The 18,598-nt window shown below is 45.7% G+C and overlaps 1 protein-coding gene across 1 annotated transcript in view; it reads right to left on the reverse strand.

The window, feature by feature from the left end:
* Positions 1–18,598, reverse strand: part of MID2 (midline 2) — a 265,992-nt gene that overhangs the window by 45,917 nt on the left and 201,477 nt on the right. The window contains exon 4 of the mRNA XM_060249671.1: positions 11,735–11,842. Within this exon, the coding sequence (XP_060105654.1) occupies positions 11,735–11,842 (108 nt within the window). The remainder of the gene's footprint in view (positions 1–11,734; positions 11,843–18,598) is intronic.

Raw genomic sequence — 18,598 nt, forward strand, 5'->3', positions numbered from 1 at the left:
TTATGTACATGTGCCCAGAGGCATTTGGGCATGGGGTGCATAATAAAAAAGGAGAGGAAGATTAAAAAGAAAGACAAAAATTCCCAATGCCCAGGCTTGCAGGACCATGCCTATATGCGTGTGCACGCATCACACATACACTGCCTGACCGAGCATACAGCTCAGACACACCTTACAAAAACATACAGAGGGATATGAACCTATACCAACTGACTTGAACTGCATAGAGTGCAGTCGGCTTTTAAAAATTCCTGACAGCCTGTATAAGAATATCCCGTCACTTCTTCCAAACAGTTCAGGGTAGCATACAGGATCCACTATAATCTTCCCCTGCTCCTGTAACCAATTAGAGCAAAGAGAGTGTAATTACTCCAAGACCACTCTGGAAGCACTGTGGGCTGAGCGGGATCCAAATCCAGATCCTGACAATTTGAGTCCAACACTGTAACCACTGTAACAGGTTGATGGAGCTGGGAATGTTTAGTCTGGAGAGGAGGCAGCTGAGAGGTGATATGATCACCATCTTCAAGTACTCAAAGGGCTGTCATCTAAAGGATGGTGCGGAGTTGTTTTCTGTGGCCCCAGAAGGTAGGACCAGAACCAATGGGTTGAAATTAAATCAAGAGTTTCTGGCTCAGCATTAGGAAGAACTTCCTGACCGTTAGAGCAGTTCCTCAGTGGAACAGGCTTCCTCGGGAAGTGGTGAACTCTCCTTCCTTGGAGGTTTTTAAACAGAGGCTGGAGCAATGAAGATCCTGTGAATTTAGGGGGAGGTATTTGTAAGTTTCCTGCATTGTGCAAGGGGTTGGACTAGATGACCCTGGGGGTCCCTTCCAACTCTATGATTCTACGATTCTATACACCACCCTAAAATGCTCCTGAATTTTGCAGCAAGCCACATAAAAGTGAATGTGGAGGATTATCAGACTCCTGAACTAGCTCAGGGAGGGAAGGTAGTAGGGTATGGTCCAATCTCATCAAGTCTCAGAAATTAAGCAGGTTTAGTATTTGAGAGGGAGACCACCAAGGAAGACTCTGCCAGAGGAAGGCAAATGCAAGCCATCTCTGCCTCTCGCTTGTCTTGAAAACCCCTTTCTGGGGTTGCCATAAGTCAGCTGTGACTCGACAGTCTTTACACACACAAACTGACTTGGACTTTAAACGAAAAACTACTGTCCTTTCCAGATGGAGACAAAAAAAAAATCACTCTAGCTTGAGGCGTGCCCTCTAATTTTGTATGATTTTCTGAAAGGCGATGGTGAGCGCTCAGCCAGGAATCTCCCAGATCAAATTTTTAACTTCAGCTATGAACACACTTGGGTGTCTTCGCTTAGCCTCAGGTTCTTACCTGCAAGCAGCATGCGAGGACAAAAGCACAGGCCTACCTTCCAGTGCTGTTGTGTTACTGAGATCAAACACCGAAGGAATTTTAACCACTTGAAATGTGCAAACTGCTACTTTATCAGCTAAAGGTTCAGAATGCCCAAAGCACCTCCCTTTGTCGCTTCCACCCAGTCTACACCCACATCCCTAACACCTGAACCGGAGCGCATTTTGCTTGTCCCTGGGGATTTTTTGGCAGAAAAGGCCCAGCAGGAACTCAGTTGCATATCAGGCCACACCCCCGGATGTTACCATTGTTTCACATAGGGCTTTTCTGTAGGAAAAAACCCAGCAGGAATTCATTTGCATATTAGGCCACACCCTCTGGCGCCTCTGTGCGTTCCTGCTCAAAAAAAGCCCTGCTTGTGCCTCACTGCATGGAAAACTCAGCTCAATTCCCATACCAGGATTTATTCGGATCTTTCTGTGCACCGTACAGATCCCGTCCAAACATGCATGACAGGAGCTCTCTGAGCTCTTCTCTGTCTTTGCTTGTCGGTTTCGAAATCACAGCCCGAGCGCTTGCCCAGGGGCAGCTCGTCAGCTAGGAGCCCCATTGGTGACAAGTGAAGAGAAGATGGCGGAGCCCTGTGCTGCTGATGGGCAGGATGCTGCAGCGCTTCGCTTCGCCTCGGGTACCTGCTGCCTCCATTTAAGGAAGGCACAATTAACCCTCACCCTGTTCCCAACCTCTGCAGCAGTAGCACCATCACATTCCCAGGATGAATCTCCACTGCACTTGCTCCAGTGATTTGCGCTCCAGCTTTGAGCCATCTATTCACGTGCCTGATGTTTGCCAAAAGCAAGAATGAACCATCAGCAAACCCGGGCAACCAAAAAACAAAAAGAAGAACAAGCTCAGGCACAGGCAACCAACCTACTACCTCTGATGGATTCTGGGATTGTGTTCATCCACCGTAAACCAGTAGCTCAATCTAGCCCTACTGAAGTAAAGAATTTCACTGGCTTTTTAAACTCAAATGCAATTAAAGATACTGCAGCATCAAGTTAAGGTAAGTTCTGCCCTGACCTGGATAGCCCAGGCAAGCCTGATCCTGTCAGACCTCGAAAACTAAACAGGGCCAACCCCAGCAAGTACTTGGATGGGGCACCTCCAAGGAATACCAGGGCTGGGATGCAGAGGCAGGCATTAGAAAGTCGTCTCTCTGAATGTCCAAGCCCCAGCACGGTCAACAGAAGTCAACCATGACTTCCAGGCATGCATACATGCACATGCATACACAAAATACCCAAAAAAGTTAAAGCAAGTTCTGTGATCCATATAAGTCATGTAAATTTGCTTATATTTACATACTGCATACACTTGTATAACTATCCACATTAATTATTATCCTCAGTAATATAATGGTTACTTGTCATATGGGAGACCAGAGTTTGATTACCCAGTGGGGAAGAGTGGTATGTTTCTGGAGCTGGTACAATGGGTTACTGTAGGCCTAGGATCTGGGAGGAAAAGGAAAGGTCCCCTGTGCAAGCACCAGTTGTTTCCAACTCTGGGGTGACATTGCTTTCACAACGTTTTCACGGCAGACTTTTTACGAGGTGGTTTGCCATTGCCTTCCCCAGTCATCTACACTTCCCGCCCCCACAGCAAGCTGGGTACTCATTTTACTGACCTCGGAAGGATGGAAGGCTGAGTCAACCTCAAGCCAGCTACCTGAAAACCCAGCTTCCACCGGGGATTGAACTCAGGTCGTGAGCAGAGCTTAGGACTGCAGTACTGCAGCTTTAACACTCTGCGCCACGGGGCTCAGTTAGGATCTGGGAGACCCAGGCTCAAATCCCTACTCTGTCACTGAAAACTGAGCCAATCACATGTGCTCAGTCTAACCTACCTCACAGGGTTGTTGTGAGGATAAAATGGAGGAAGGGAGAAAGATGTAAGCTGCTTTGGGTTCCCGTTTGGGGAGAAAGGAGGGGTATAAATGAGCTAAATAGAATATTTTATTCTTGCTATTTATAAGGAAGGACAATGAACTCTGCAGAACTTGGAAATCCAGCCCAAATCAACCACTGGAATTCTACTAAGCTCCCTTCCTCTAAAGAAAACACAGACACTTAAAAACAAAGAGACAGCAAGATTCTCAGAATAACAAAATTTTTAACCAGTACAAAATGCAACCTCTTTTTTCTGCATGTCTCTATGGTCAGCTTTAGTCTCACACCCAGTTCTCTTCCTCCCAAATAATACTTTGCCTCTCTTCCATCTCAAAATTGTGCTCATGCATATGGCACATCTGGAACAGGGCAGCATGGAGAAGAATAGCATCACCAGATAGGGTAAAGGCACAGGCAAAAAGAGCCCAGGGATTCTATAGCAAAGCAAGGACCAGAGTCTGTCAGCAGCATTTTCTACTTCTCTTAAACCAGGCTGTTAAGTGGCTGGAGCCAGGAGGAGCAGGGATATCCAGGAGATCTCAGGCTGGTGTTTTCCTGCAGGGAAAAGGGCAGGACAAAGGCCTGATGCAAGGGCGTAGCCAGGATTTCAAAAGTTGGGGGGGCTTTTTAAAAAGTCAGGGGGCACCCTTTCCTATGTACTGTGGGGCCTGCTGCTTCTCATGAGCTTTCTTCTGGCAAAAAAGGGGAGAAGCAGGCTGTGCCCTGGAGGGCCCCTAGAAGTCAGGGGGCAGTACCCAATAGCCCCACTATGGCTACACAGGCCTGGCCTGATGCAAACACCATGCAAATATCCACACAACTTTGCAGCCATCCAGTATCATGTTTAAATTGCACTATACATGTAATTGCTAGCATGCAAACCAGTCCTATGCCTGCCCAGGCTACAGATCTCTGGCAAGCTAATACTGCATGCACAGTGGCACAGAGTCCAGTTTGATCTTGCAACATCACACAGGTAAGCCCTCCTTGACCACTAGGCTCATGTATAAACCAGGCCCGGGAAGCAGTTCTTGAGAGTGGCACAAGCAGCTCTTTCTAGATGGGGGGGGGGGGGGCGGAAAACACACCAATATTGGAACTAAATGGCATTTTCCTGGGCACGTCATCTATTCCATTTCCATAGTATGGAAACATCTGTGGCATTTAAGACATTACCTTTCCCCAAGGCAGAGCTTCTGTTGCAGAGGCTGAAACATCAACATTTTGGCAAAGGGAAAATGTGACCCCCCCATCCCCCACGTTTACTCCAGTTCCCTGTGCTCCTTGGAGGAGACTGTGATTACATCAGTGCTGGAGGTATCTTTCACTGGCTAGCCCTCTGCTTATGTGGACAAGTTGTTTACGGCCTTGTCAGTCCAAAAGAAAAAGCCAAAAATGCATTCTATGAAGGCCAACCAACAACTCCTAACAGTGTGCAAGCTTTTGAGTTCCACAGAACTCTGCATCAGGCCAGATATCCTTGGGTTAATTTGAATAAAAGCTATTGCCTAGATTGTCCTTGCCTGTGCCATTTTGTGATTATTCATTTACTGCAAACAAAGTTCCAACATAGCACACACCAGGCCTTGAAATTAGCAGGAGCTCACATGAGCACAGCTCCTGAACCTTTCTGAGGGTTCCCCCTCCTCCTCCCCACCTACCTTGTCCATTGAACAGTAGGTGCAGCAGCATAAGAATACCTGGATTAGGAGAGCAGCCAGCCAGCCACCAGGGGGTTTGCCACACCCCCAGGAGCCCTCATTAACCCCTGGAAAAATCCACATCACCCCTTCTCTACTTCTTATGTGATTTGGGGCAGCAGATGCCTTGCTGGCCTTTTGACTGTGTGTGGGGGAGGGGGTTGGCCAAGGAGAGCCCCAAGTGAGCGAGGCCTGCTTGGGCTGGCAGGATCTCCAGCCAGCCCAAGCAGGCCTTGCTCACCTGGGGCTCTCCTTTCTTGCATTGGGTTGCTTTGGGGTGGTGGCATATGCTAATGAGTTATGCTAATAACCTATTTTTCTACAAAACGACCCCTGTTCACACACCATTTTTTGTTTCATGCTATCTGGTAAGGGCTTTATTTCAACAACTGTGTAACAAAGCTACAAACTCCTTCCCTGCAGAAGCGTGGAGACGACAGGTTCAGTTAAAACGGGGACCTCCAAATAACTGTTGAGGTTTTGATGGGAATCAGGGAAAAAAATAAATGATCAGTCTAGATTGATTTTGGGCAGGAAGCAGGGAGGTCAAACTAAATTTGAACAACAACAGCAACAGAAGACCTTATGGATGGGGAAAGAGGCGAAATGTGCATTACAGAAACAAGAAGGTTCCAAGTTGCAGTTTCAAAAAGCAACCTGTCTCATGCCGCCAGAATCAGCCTCTTTCAGACAGGGGGGCATGGGCAGGCTGCGCTAGCGGCAGATGTGCTCGAGGATGGAGCTGTGTGTTTACACCCAATGACAGTTTGATTTATGACTGATATTTCTGCCATTACTCTGGCCGGGGGTAACTCTGCTACCAGTAATGGCCCTGCCAAATGCAACTAGCAAGAATTTCACAGGCACACCGCCGTCACCAGCTATAAGTCAGAGCTGTCTCATTCAAACTTGGAGATTGAATAACGCTGGTGGTAAATGCACCGTGAATTCATAATGGCACGCTGCAAAGCCCTCCCCTCTCTGAGGGTGACTGCAAATGATAGGGTCTCGAGATAACATTTGCCAATCGCAACGGCACGCCCCTACAGCCGTGCCTTCCTGCTCAGACACAATCTGCATGGCCGTGGAACTCACAGAAAGACTAGCTGCCTTAGAAAGTTTCCCCAAGATGTGACTTCCTCTTCTACATCCTCCTATGACCTCAAAAGCTACGTTTGCACAAGCAGTTATTCCTCTGGAATGACTGATTCTCTTACTCAAAGGAAGGGAATAGGAGTCAATTGCACCTTTAAGACCAACTTAGTTTTATTCAGAACGTAAGCTTACATTCTGAATAAAACTAAGTTGGTCTTAAAGGTGCAATTGACTCCTATTTTGTTCTACTACTTCAGACCAACACGGCTGCTCACTTGGAAGGGTTTGGTCTGTCTCCCAACAGAAGCAAGGAGCAACACTTTTACTCAGAACTCATTTTAAGCATGCAGGAAGAAGAAGAATGAGGTAGGATCCCATCAAGACTGTGCTTTTGCACACTGCAGGGGAAGAGTGGGGGGGGGGGGGGGGACACTGCCTATTTCAATAGTAGAGTCAGCATGGCACAGTGGTTACAGCAGGGGCTTTCCCAATGTTTTTAAGCCTGTGGCCACATTTGGAATTCTGACATGGCGTGGTGGTGGGCACAACAACAAAATGGCAGCTGCAAGAGGTGGAGCCAGCCACAAAATGATGGCCACGGCTTTACTTCAACAACACCGTGCAGATCCTTGTTGTGGTGGCAGCTGCTGCCAAATCAATGTTTTGAAAAACTCTGCATGGCCAATCAAATCTCTGATAGTCAATCATAATCCTCATTGGCTAGAAGCGCCATCTGGCTCCACTCAATTGGTGGGTACCAGAAAAGGTGTCAGTGAGCGCCGTGCTATCCAGCAGTGCCACACCAGCAACCTATGGGTTAGAGTTTCACACTAGAATCTGGGAGACTCAATTTTGAATTCTCTCTCTTCCATGGCTGTATGACCTCCAATCAGTCACACACTCAACCTAATCTACCTCATAGGGTGAGGGTGAAACAGAGGAGAGGAGAATTATGTAAGGCACTTCCAGTCCCCACAGGGCAGAAAGGCAACATATAACTGAAGTAAATAAATAAATGCCTCCTTAGGGAAAGAAAAATGCCCTCCCTGTTTACTGAAAGCTGCTGTTAAGAAAGGATGTTAGGCAGAGGTTCTAACATTCAGACAGGCCAGTGCTCCTACTCCTTTATTTTAGAAGCCACACCTCAGGTATTTGGGCCTGAAAAGACAGAGAACACAACAGAAAGAGAGGCTGAGACAGTATCTTAAATGAGGCAGAACTGGTTTGAAAGTGATGCTCTGAGAAAACAGGAAGGCATTAAAGTGTTTGAGTGAGCCTTGGGAAAAAATGGGATTCTGCAAGTGCTACTCAGGAAAAATAGAGGGCTATGGTGGGCACTTACTGGCTAGCACCACTCACAACACCAGAGTACCCCTTCCCCAGCCATTCATTGCAGCAGCTGTGGAACCAGTTCTAAAGAGGTTCTTTCCCCTGCCCCCATTTGTTTGTTTTGGTCTTTTGCAAAATGAAGGATAAACAAAGGCAGAACTGGATCAAAAAGGGAGGCGCAAAACAGAGCTGCTCTAGGGTCGCATGTCTGTATGTGTGGGTGAGGCAAGTTACAAAGCTGACTTCAGAGTCTGCATGGAGAACCAGCTATAGTTGCTAATTTTCTCAGCCTGTACTCTTTGAGAGTCAACATCTGTTTGCATCTGACAAAAATGCATTAAGACAAAAAAGCCGATGGATGAAGGTGGCGTCTCTCTGCCTGAGCATCCAGTAACCCTCTACAGCTAAGATCCGCAGGGCAAAGGAGTGGGCAGTGGAGGAGGAGGACGGAAAAGAGTAAAGTGCACCAGCGCAGAGCAATTAATGCTTCCTTTCCCTCCTTGCTTCCAGGCTCAGCTCGCTGGCATTGCTCCTGCCAATCTTTAATGCTCACCTTCATTCATCATTACTGGGAAATGTCAAAGCCGATGCCAAGCGCAGAGAGGGAGACACTCATTCTAGCCGAGCAGCAGGCAGGTTGAACTTCAAATGGCTGTTTGCACAAGGAAATGACTCTCCTGCTGGGACTTAATGGGCTGATGGATGGTTCGTTTATGCCCAGACTCATCAAGAAAATCATCAGAAGAAAGGAAGGAAAAGGGAGAAAAGAAGGGGAGCTCCCAAAAAGGAGGCAGCAGCTGCAAGCACCTGGCATGGCAAAGAGAGCAGTGGCATGGTGCCCAGACCACCCTGCACACCAAGGTGGTGATGGCTGGCAGGCAAAGTCTTGTTAGGCTGAATGTGCAAGGGCAGACGTGAACGTAAGACAATACAGGACAAGTCTCAAACCAGGGCTCACAGCAGCCATTGCGTCCTTGTGTCATCAGGGTTACGCTGCTGTCTTGGACAGAGCTAGGCTTCTCAAAGGCACCATCCAGATTCCAGTACTAGCCCTGCCACCTGGCTGTGCACTCAATCCGGCTGATCTCAAGGTCCAGTCCAGCTCCACCAAGCTCAATAAAGGCTCCAAAGAGGTCTTCAGCCTGACCTACTTTGACTCACCGGAGAAGTAGACAAGTGCATCATTAAGACCAACTAAGTTTTATTCAGAATGTAAGCTTCTGTATGCTCTTAAGCAGACTTCATCAGGCAAAATGGGAATGGCAAGCAGCAGTTCTTAATATAAGTGGGCTGTGAGTTGGTACGTAGAATCATGGGAATGTTTTTAGCAGATTAAAAGAATCACAAATAGGTATCTATCACTGGAAAAGGTTTCACTTAGCTCTGCCACTGGAATTTGACCTGGCACTTGACCTGGATTACTCAGGTCACTTCAGGCCTTTCTGATCTTCAAGCTGCTGCTTCTGGAGCTTGACCTCTTCCTGGCCTATGTTAACCTGCCGCTTGCCCCCTGACCTTTCATTGCTGTTTTTCAACTTGACCTTGAACTATCTGGGACGGTGCTCTTCACCTCTGGCTCTGCTGGGTTGACAGCCGACTCCTCCGTCCTAAAACCGAGTTCCAGAAATCCCACTCTTTGGGGGTTGCAAGGTCAGAGTGGGGGATCCTCTGCTTTTTGGAGGCTTCACCCTGCTGCCAACCAGCGGGCTGGCAGGAGAACCTCACCCCCAGGGATTTTTTTTTTTTTAGTAGGAACACGTAGGAATGCAGTTCCAGCTGAACTGGGATCAGAGGTGTGGCCTAATATGCAAACGAGTTCCTGCTGGGCTTTTTCCTACAAAAAACCCCTTGTGTGAAACAATGGTGACATCAGGGGGTATGGCCTAATATGCAAATATGTTCCTGCTGGGCTTTTTCTACAAAAAAAAAAGCCCTGCTCACCCCTAAACAGCAATGTCACAGTGTGAAGTCATCACACTGTGGGCGTCAAGCGGGGGAGGGATCCCTGCTCACCCCTAAACAGCAACGTTTAGTTATCACACTGGGGGTGTCATGTGGGAGGGGAATCTATGGTTTGAGGTCAATTTTACCATAAAGTTTTGCCCTCAAACCAGAGCATCCTTGTGTGACATACGGGTATCCCAACACCACTGCCCATTTTCCTAATACAATTGCCCTCCCTCTGACCCTGGAGAGCTATTTGCACCGCAGAGGAAAACGTATAGGTACCATATGGTGGTGGTGGTGGAAAGTGCTGCCAAGTTGCATCTGACTTATGGTGACCTTGTAGGTTTTTCAAAGAAGAGATGTACAGAGGTGGTTTGCCACTGTCTGCCTCTACATAGTGACCCAGGACTTCCTTGGTAGTCTCCCATCCAAATACTGGTCAGGGCCGACTCTCCTTAGCTTCCCAGATCTGATAAGATCGGGTAAGAGCGCAGGTACCATACGGGATCATCTATATTAAGAAACTGCAAGATGCATGTGGAAAATGTTAACTTATCCTTTCCCCCAACACTGTGGCCACAATATTATTTTGGGGGCAACCTGTAATTACAAGAACCCTAAACGCACAACCAAGAGGATTCAATCACAGACCTCACTTCTTATTGTCTAGAACAAAGTTTGAGTCAAGTAGCACCTTCAAGACCAACAAAGCTTAATTCTGGGTATGAGCTTTCATGTGCATCTGAAGAAGTGTGCATGCACATGAAATACCCAGAATTAAGCTTTGTTGGTCTTGAAGGTGCCACCAGACTTCAACTTTGTTCTACTGCTTCAAACCAACACAACTACCCACCTGAATCTATCTTCATATTGTCTCGTTAGATCACAGAGCTCCCCCCGCCACCACCCCACTCCCAGTTTACAGAGGAGGGAATCCAGCTGGATTTGAATGGTCTCAGGGACACACATTTCCATGCTCCATGTTAGGCCCTGTACTACAAAGTGCAGCTATAAACAACTGCCCAGACACATTGAAAGGTGAAGTTAGTCTCTCCGATTTCCCCTCTTACCTCAACCACTAGCCCATACCCCCTTCCCTGTATTTAAAATTAGTAAAGAATGGCCCTATCAAGCAACCAGTACAAGGTAATATCTATGAGAAGAAGGAGCCGGTAGTGGCTCTGGTCCTGGGGAATTCCTTTAAAGAAGTTCTCCAGTGTTCACCTTTTGACTTTTCAGGACAAAATGTGTTTATATGGAGAATCCTCTGACAGAACAGGAATAATCATGTAGCAGAGTTTCTTCCCCTGATGCTTGTACATAACGCTGGTTAACCTACATTTGTGCATGCATTGTTGCAAACGCTAGAAGCCACCCTATGAATATTTATAAGCGTTATGTTCCCGGCTGCTCTGCTCATACCACCAAAAATGCATTTGTCATTGGGATGGTTAATTTTTTTTTAACCTATGTACCTCTTCAGAGTTATTATGCTGAATTGTTCAAATCATCAGTTTTAAGAAGCAAACAATAACACTTGGATCGCAAAGCCAGAGCAGTTCCCATGCTAGGAAGGAAGGGATCTTATAAAGCAGAATGGTTCAGAAAGGCGATTTTTATAAAGGCAACAGATCTGTATTAGAATGGAATGGCCCAGGAAGGTGCTATATAAAAGGAGGGGCTATAGCTCAGGGGCAGAACATCTACTTGGCATGCAGAAGGTCCTGGGTTCAATTCTCGGCATCTCCAGTCATAAGTTCTGGCAGTAAAAGACCTTTTTTTGGCCTGAGACCTTGGAAAGCCACTGCTCGTCTGACTAGACAATACTGACTTTGCTGGACCAAGGCTCTGATTCTGTATAAGGCAAGTTTCATGTGAACAGGACTGTGAGCTGTACCACTGTGTATGGTATGCATTATCTTGTACTTGTCCCTTCGTTTTCTATGTGAAATTTCACATCCGGCACTGTTAGACACAGCATGTCTACAAGTTGTTGCACTGTTTCAAACTTTTGTAATCCTAGTTCCATTGCACTGTTTGTTAGATTTCTCATCCTATTGGTTGTCTTTGCTTATACTGTGCAACAAATAAAACAGTAAAATACCCCAATCGAGAAATGTGTATTTTTTGGGGGGGGGGGCAGGGGGGGGTGTTTCATAGCCTGCTTCATCCCAAGAGCTTGGGATGCTAAATCATGCTAACTAATCTCTGAGTTTGGCAAACACACAGCAAATATGTAACATACGGGGTGGGGGGGTGTCACAGAAAACCAAGGAATAACCAGACAGGCTCAGGCTCAGTGCTCCAGATAATGCTAATGACAAGGAGCTATACCAGTTGATGGAAAGGGAGGCCATAGGCCATGTATTTAGAAGACCTACCTTTGTCTCTTTGATCTTCACAGCAATCACTTGCTTGCGCTGTCGGATTATCTCCATCAACTCGTCACACTCCTCCATTAGCTTGGCCTCGTGCATGGCTGTGTTCACCTGTCCAAAAACACAGGAAACTGTAAGAGCTGCAGCAGCATGGGTACACAGCATCAGTACTCAAGCACTAGGGCTTAGGAGAGAATGTATCTCCCTTCTCAATACAAAACCAAGGAGTACACATCCTTGCTTATAAATATGGAGTTTCCCCCTCGGCCTGCTAATCCAAATTGAGGTTTGCAGGGTTGAGGCAAGGGACAATTTTTGTGGAAGCTGCTGCACAATAATAAGAGGTTGTTAAAGCGACGGTGATGGATTTGGAAGCAATAGCATTTTTATTTATGTGTAAAGATGCCTGAGATTTATGGTTTTGTTGATAGGGATATTAAAGATGTAAATGTATTTCCCAGTTCCCACCAGCTACAAAAGTTGACGTCTGGGACACACCAAATCAACACACACCCAGTTACTGGAAAATACAGAAAACGGTCATGGGTGTATCTCTCCTTTGACAAGGGAACATGACACAAGACCCCAAATGGTTAATGTACCTCTACTCTAGCATTTTTGTTCTGCCAAGCTGCAGCTGACTTATGGAGACCCTGTAGGGTTTTCAAAACAAGAGAAGCTCAAAGCTGGTTTGCCATTGCCTGCCTCCATGTCATAACCCTGGTATTCCTTCATTGTCTCCCATCCAAATACTGACCAGGGCCAACCCTGCTTAGCTTCTAAGATCTAATGAGATCAGGCTAGCCAGGGCTATCCAGATTAGGGCTAGAAAGATGATACTCAACAAACCATCCAAATCAATTTACATACAGCCTGGATAATTTTCCTAGCTGCCACAGGAAATCCCTCCCCCATCTAAGGTTTGTTGATGCATGGGAGAGGAGAAAGAGCATATTCTTGTCCTGCCTTTCCTGCCAGGAAACTCAAGGTGGCTTTCATAATCTTTCCCTTGTCCTCACAATGATTCCACAAGAGGTAATATCTGGCTCAAGGTCATGCAGGGAACATGAAACCTCAACAAGATGCTCTATCACTGAGCCACAGTCCCCTTCCCTAATGTACACATGTATATGTTTCCTACATGTCTGGTCCCATTTCCAGATATGTGGCCCTGTCTGCCATGGGAAATCCCTCTTCTCTACCATTCTGAGAAGTATTTCAAGGATGAGAAGGACTTTTCTTACAACTATGCATCTCTTCCTACCCATGGCTCAATTTGTTTTGTGTTGGTCTCTGTGGTACTTGAGAACCAACATCATGATAAACCAGTTTCGTCAAGAACTTGTTTAAGACTCTTGGAACTCAGATACTGTACTCAATTACACTTGGGGGGGAGTAATATTGCTGCTAATCTACAACAGACTGGGAATTAATTTTTGTATGTAATTTTTTTTAAAAAAGAAGGGGTTCCAGAATCCAGCTACTGGTGAGCTTGCAGTGTACACTCAAGCCGCTCTAGAACTGAGCTATTTTTCAAGGAAGATGCAGAAACAGAGATGAAGGGGGCACATCCCTAGTGTGAAAGAGCTTTCCTGCCGCTTGGTTTAATGTTGGCTCTCAGGCCTTTTCCTCTAAAGACTGGAGAAATGGAAGCTCACTAAGATGGGGGGGGGGGAGAGTGCATTTCATTGGCCACACTGGAAGGAGCAATTGACGGAGCTTAAAACTTCTAAATGAACTGGAAAACTGCAGCCTTAAGGGAAGGGGTCCTGAAATTTCTCAACTGAAAAAAAAGTGGCAAATCCTATTTGATATGTCTTCTAGAGGTCCTGGGGCGATGAGCGGCGTCTGGTGCAGCACAAGGGAAAGGGAGAAAATTGTGTAGGGAGGGGAGGGAAGGGAGTGCATGCATGTTTTGCTTGCAATGAAAAAAGCCAAAGGGGCATGAACTGCTCAGGACTAAAGAGAAGAGAGAGGAGAGGCAGAGCGTGCAACGGCTGGAAGAGACATCCAAGGGAAGTGTGCTTCAGGGGTTCCATATGTCCTCAGAAAAGCCACGCTGCCTAGATTTTAAAAAGCAATTCAGTGCAAAGCTAATCTCTCATAACTCTAAGTCAAGCTTCCTCTCCACTGCTATTCCAGCTCTCGGTTCCGTTCACAAGACTCCTGCGTTTCAACTAAGTGGCAGCTGGACAGACATTATGATGCGGTACTTCACGTGCTGGACTGGGAAGCAGGGCAGCCAATCCCCGGGTGGAGGGTTGGATCTCTATTTGGAATTGGGCTTCAGTTTATGACTTAGGACTTATTTCAGTTTATAGAAATTTATTTTGAGTGAATAGAGTGAATAACAATAAGTATTGTAAAAGAGAAACGTTTAAAGCATTTATTTGCAGCATATAGTTACACAGTGGTGTTTTTTGGTCTTACTAATCTGTACACTGTGGTTTCTGGTTTGCCTAATCCTCAAGTGGGGGCAGAGGATCCCCTGGTTTGGAGGCCCCCCCCTGCTTCAGGGTTATCAGAAAGCCGGGGGGGGGGGGGAGGCAGAGGGAAATGTTTGCTGGGCACTCCATTCTTCCCTATGGAGACTAATTCTCATAGGGTATAATGGAGAATTGATCTGTGGGTATCTAAGGCTCTTGGGGGACTGTTTTTTTGAGGTAGAGGCACCAAATTTTCAGCATGATATCCAGTACCTCTCCTCAAAACTCTCCCCAAAATTCAAAAGTTTGGACCAGGGGGTCCAATTCTATGAGCCCCAAAAGGAGGTGCCCCTATCCATCATTATTTCCAATGAAGGGAAGGCATTTTAAAGGTGTGCGGTCCCTTTAAATATGATCGCCTGAACTCCCTTTGGAGTTTAATCATGCTAGTCACACCCTTGCTCCTGGCTCCACCCCAAAGTCCCCAAATACTTCTTGAGTCGAACCTGGCAACCCTACTGGGAAGACCCATTTTGCCATAAAACCTACTAACTTAACTCAGGCCAATTTCTCTCTGAATCTTCCTCACAGGGTTGTTGTGAGGATAAAATAGACGAGCAGAAAACACCGTATGCTGCCCTAAGCTGCTTGGAAGAAGGGTGTCATAAAAATGCAATGAATACAAGTAGATGCTTTGCCACACTGTACAGCACCTAGCACACTTCTGGTGCTAAATAAATGTTTTGTGGGAGTTAAAGCAGTGGCAAGAATTCCCCTTAGATTACGTCAGGAGTCCCCTTGTAGAATGCACACTCCTGCACATCGATCCAAGTAGTCAGCCGTGTTGGTCCGAAGTAGTAGAACAAAATAGGGGTCAAGTTGCACCTTTAAGACCAACTAAGTTTTATTCAGAAGGTAACCATCAGATGAGGAATCCAGTACAGTGAGCAAAGCCACACATAATCAGTGGCTCAGAATGCAAACTGGTACAAATTTAAGATCCAATCACAGTATAGTAAAATTATCTGGTAGGGAGTGATTTATAAGGCAAATTTAAGATTCATTGACAGAACAATAAAATTAACAAATTGAGCAAACCTTTGATCTGAGTAGCATGAGCATGCAAAAGCAATAAAACAGTAATATGTCAAAATCTGAGAATGTCTGTTAATGACTATATTGTATTAAGCCTGGATCAACATTCATTAGCTGCTCTTTAGGGCTAGTGTGATTCCAGGTTTCACGGCCTCCTCCTTCTCTCGCTTTGAAATGTGACACCAACATTGCTACCATAAAATTAGCAGAGACAGCCAAGGTCTTTTTTTGTTACAACTCCACCAGATCTGAGAGCTTAGTCCATTTCAGGGAACCTTGAAAATCTTTTTATTCAGCCTTTGGTTGCTGAACACATCAATTAGAGCTGCAATTGCTTCTCACCATTAAGGTTTGAAAACTGTAGGTTAATTATCCTTACTATTTATTGTTCGCTTTTTAAAAAGCGACTCTGTAAATTTTACTGGATTGTATTGCTGCTCCCCCCCCCCCCCCCGCCTTTGGAATATTTTGATAAAAACAGAATTAACCCTTTTCTAAATACATTTAAAAAAAAATTAAAGCTTTTTAGTAGGTACCTGAAAATCCACAAAGAGAAAGTTTAGATTTCTGCCATGCCACTACTACTTAAATCAACTAAAGATTAGACTAGAAAATCAGAAAAGATACTCTGGCTCCAGGCTATGTATTCTGGTTGGAAGGTATGTGATATTCCAATGTTGATCAAGCAGAACAGTTGTGAGTCTGGTCAGCACTTGGATGGGAGACTTTCTGAAAACCTTTACAGATAATACTTTTAAGTTTCATGACAGGCAAAGGGGTATAAATAAAACAACAAAAGAAATATTTTGAAGTCTGCATCTGTTGAGCTCTTATTCCCAATTGCATGAAACAGATAGAAACATATCCACTGACATGATTACAGGCTGAATAAAAAATTAAAAATCAAATACAAGCTTGGGGCTTCCATCGCAAGATCTGAGCTATCCACCTATCTGAGCTCCCCAAGATCAAATTAAACTATTCATTTTTAACAAATGTGCTAAATAGCCAGTGTCATGTAAAGAGTGGTTCTTTTATCCAGGCCACCAGGTTTCGGAGAGCTTATTAAGGGTCCAAGACCTCAAAGCAAAAAGCACTGCAATATAACACCAGCTTTTTTTCCTGAGCTAATGAGCTTACAAAGGACAGCAGTGATGGTGCAATGTGCTAAATTAACGTGCGCAGGAGAGGGGGGTATGAAGAAATGTTTCGCTTTGATCTAAGACACTCAGTTCTTATTATTGTCAAATATTAATACTAGGATAAGTCAGGCAAGGTGACACTGATCATGAAAAAAGGTAAAGTTAGGAGGTCAAATTTCAAAGCCACAAGGGGAGGGAAGGAAGGAGGTTCTGCAATCTGGAATCCCTCACTCAAAGTAGGGACCTGGGAGTTTGGGTGGATTCTGCAAACCATCTGTTTCCAAAGTATCCAGCCTTTCATCCTGAATACTGATTTTTTTTTTAATAGGTAGGAATCACTTGGATGATCTTAAAAGACAACCAGTAAGGCATAAACAAACTACATAGCAGCTGATTGCACCCCTCTTGTGGTTTAAACTCAACATTGACTCTCGGTTGCTTGCTTTTTCCAAGCAAAGAGCTCCTAGTTGCTCCTTGTGGAAAACCAAGAAGCGATATGGCCAGATGTGACCTGACAAGCCTCTCTGTAGCAGCTAGTGACCTGGAAAAAGAGTTATGCGGGGAGTTTGGCGGAAGAAGGTCAATGTCTCTTTCAGAAAACTTGTGTGCTAAAATGCGCTCCCCCCTTTCTTAAACCAAGAGTGTCATTTTTAAAACAAGGTTCAAAATCAAGCAAAGCCCTGGCTCTTGATCCTGGGTGGACGCAGCAGGCAAGCTGCCACAGCAAGAGAAGAGGCACTCTGCCTATGCTTAAGAGGCATCTGGATTTATTTTCCTCACTGTATTTTACACACTACTTTTCTGCAAAGGGGAGGTTTAAATGGAAAATATAAAAAAATGAAACAGTAGAAACTCTCTCTGAATGACTGGGAGCTTCTTTCTGCCCTACCTGAAAGACCACAAAGTCTTTAAGTAGCCCGAGGCGAGTGAGGGCTTTCACAGTTTAATTCGCTCAAGAGGTCTCTTCCGGATCTGATGGCTCTCTTCTTTGGCCTTCACCTCAGGACCCCTGTCTTTGGTCTGTTGAAGTCTGAAACCGGTGAAGCAAAAGCATTCATCCTCTCATAGTGGGACTTTGGGCCTGCCCAGTTTAAACGAGCCACTGTGAATGCAGAGTATCCACAGGGTGAGTGTTTTTGCTTCAGCCAGCATCATCTTTAAAGGAGGACTTTTGGGAGTCTCAGAAAGGTCAGGGAAAGGGCTGCCTCAGTTGGAGTCTTTCAGCCCACTGGACATGTTCTTCAGGAGTTGACAGCATGAGATTTAACAGTCCCAGGATGTTGTTCTGGGCTGAGAAATGGGTACTGACGACGGCTGAGTTCTGGCAAATTCTAGTGTAAATTAAGCCCCACTCTTATTTGCCACCCCTCCCACATATCTGCCACAAGTGACACAGAAAAGGAAATGCATAGCAGCCAGAAGGAAAAGAAGGGGTCTTCAAAAAGATGGAGCAAAGCCATTGACAGTAATCAGAGGGAAAGTGTCTATGCCTTGCTAGCCCTTGTTTGAAGACTCTTTTATCTCCCTCACTTTTGATCAAGTTGCTGGATAAGCAAAAATTCAAGAAGAAGCAGGGTCCTCCCCCTCCTCTTTAAAAAAAAGAGTTCACGGACTAGGCCTCTGAGCAGCTGGGTGGGATGGCGCCTCAGCAGGAGGAAGATTAACCTCAGAACAGGCGGCTTGAGGGAAGCGGAAAGGAACAGTGCATTACAGGGGACAGTGTCAGATGTGGAGGGGAAAAACACTGGGGTTGAAATATCTGCTCTGCTGTAAGGTCCTGCACCTCAGGCAATTTGCTGCGAGACATCTAATATATTATATTATTTGAAATGTGCTCTTTGGCTTAATTCAACCTGCCTCACTGGTTCTTTAAAGAAGTCTGTTGCCTTCCTCACTTCAGCTCTTCTCTCAAAACTGCTCCACAGTTTACATGGCTGCTGGATTGCCCAATGTCTTCCCTGAAAAGACACTCTAAAAGAGTAAAAATACACTGTTATGTGGACTGGGGAGGCTGAGGTACAAATCCCTGCCCATCCACGAAGCTCACCAAGGCAGTATGCAGCTGTACTTTCACATACAGGTAATTTTGACTGCAGAAGTTGTTCCAAAGGTTGCTAGATTCCAGAAGGGGCCTGGAGAACCCCAGAATTACAACTGATCTCCAGATTACAGAGACCGCTGAAGAAAATGGCCGCTTTTCAGGG

This window comes from Heteronotia binoei, chromosome 11, assembly GCF_032191835.1.
Source record: "Heteronotia binoei isolate CCM8104 ecotype False Entrance Well chromosome 11, APGP_CSIRO_Hbin_v1, whole genome shotgun sequence".
Taxonomy (NCBI): Eukaryota; Metazoa; Chordata; class Lepidosauria; order Squamata; family Gekkonidae; genus Heteronotia; species Heteronotia binoei.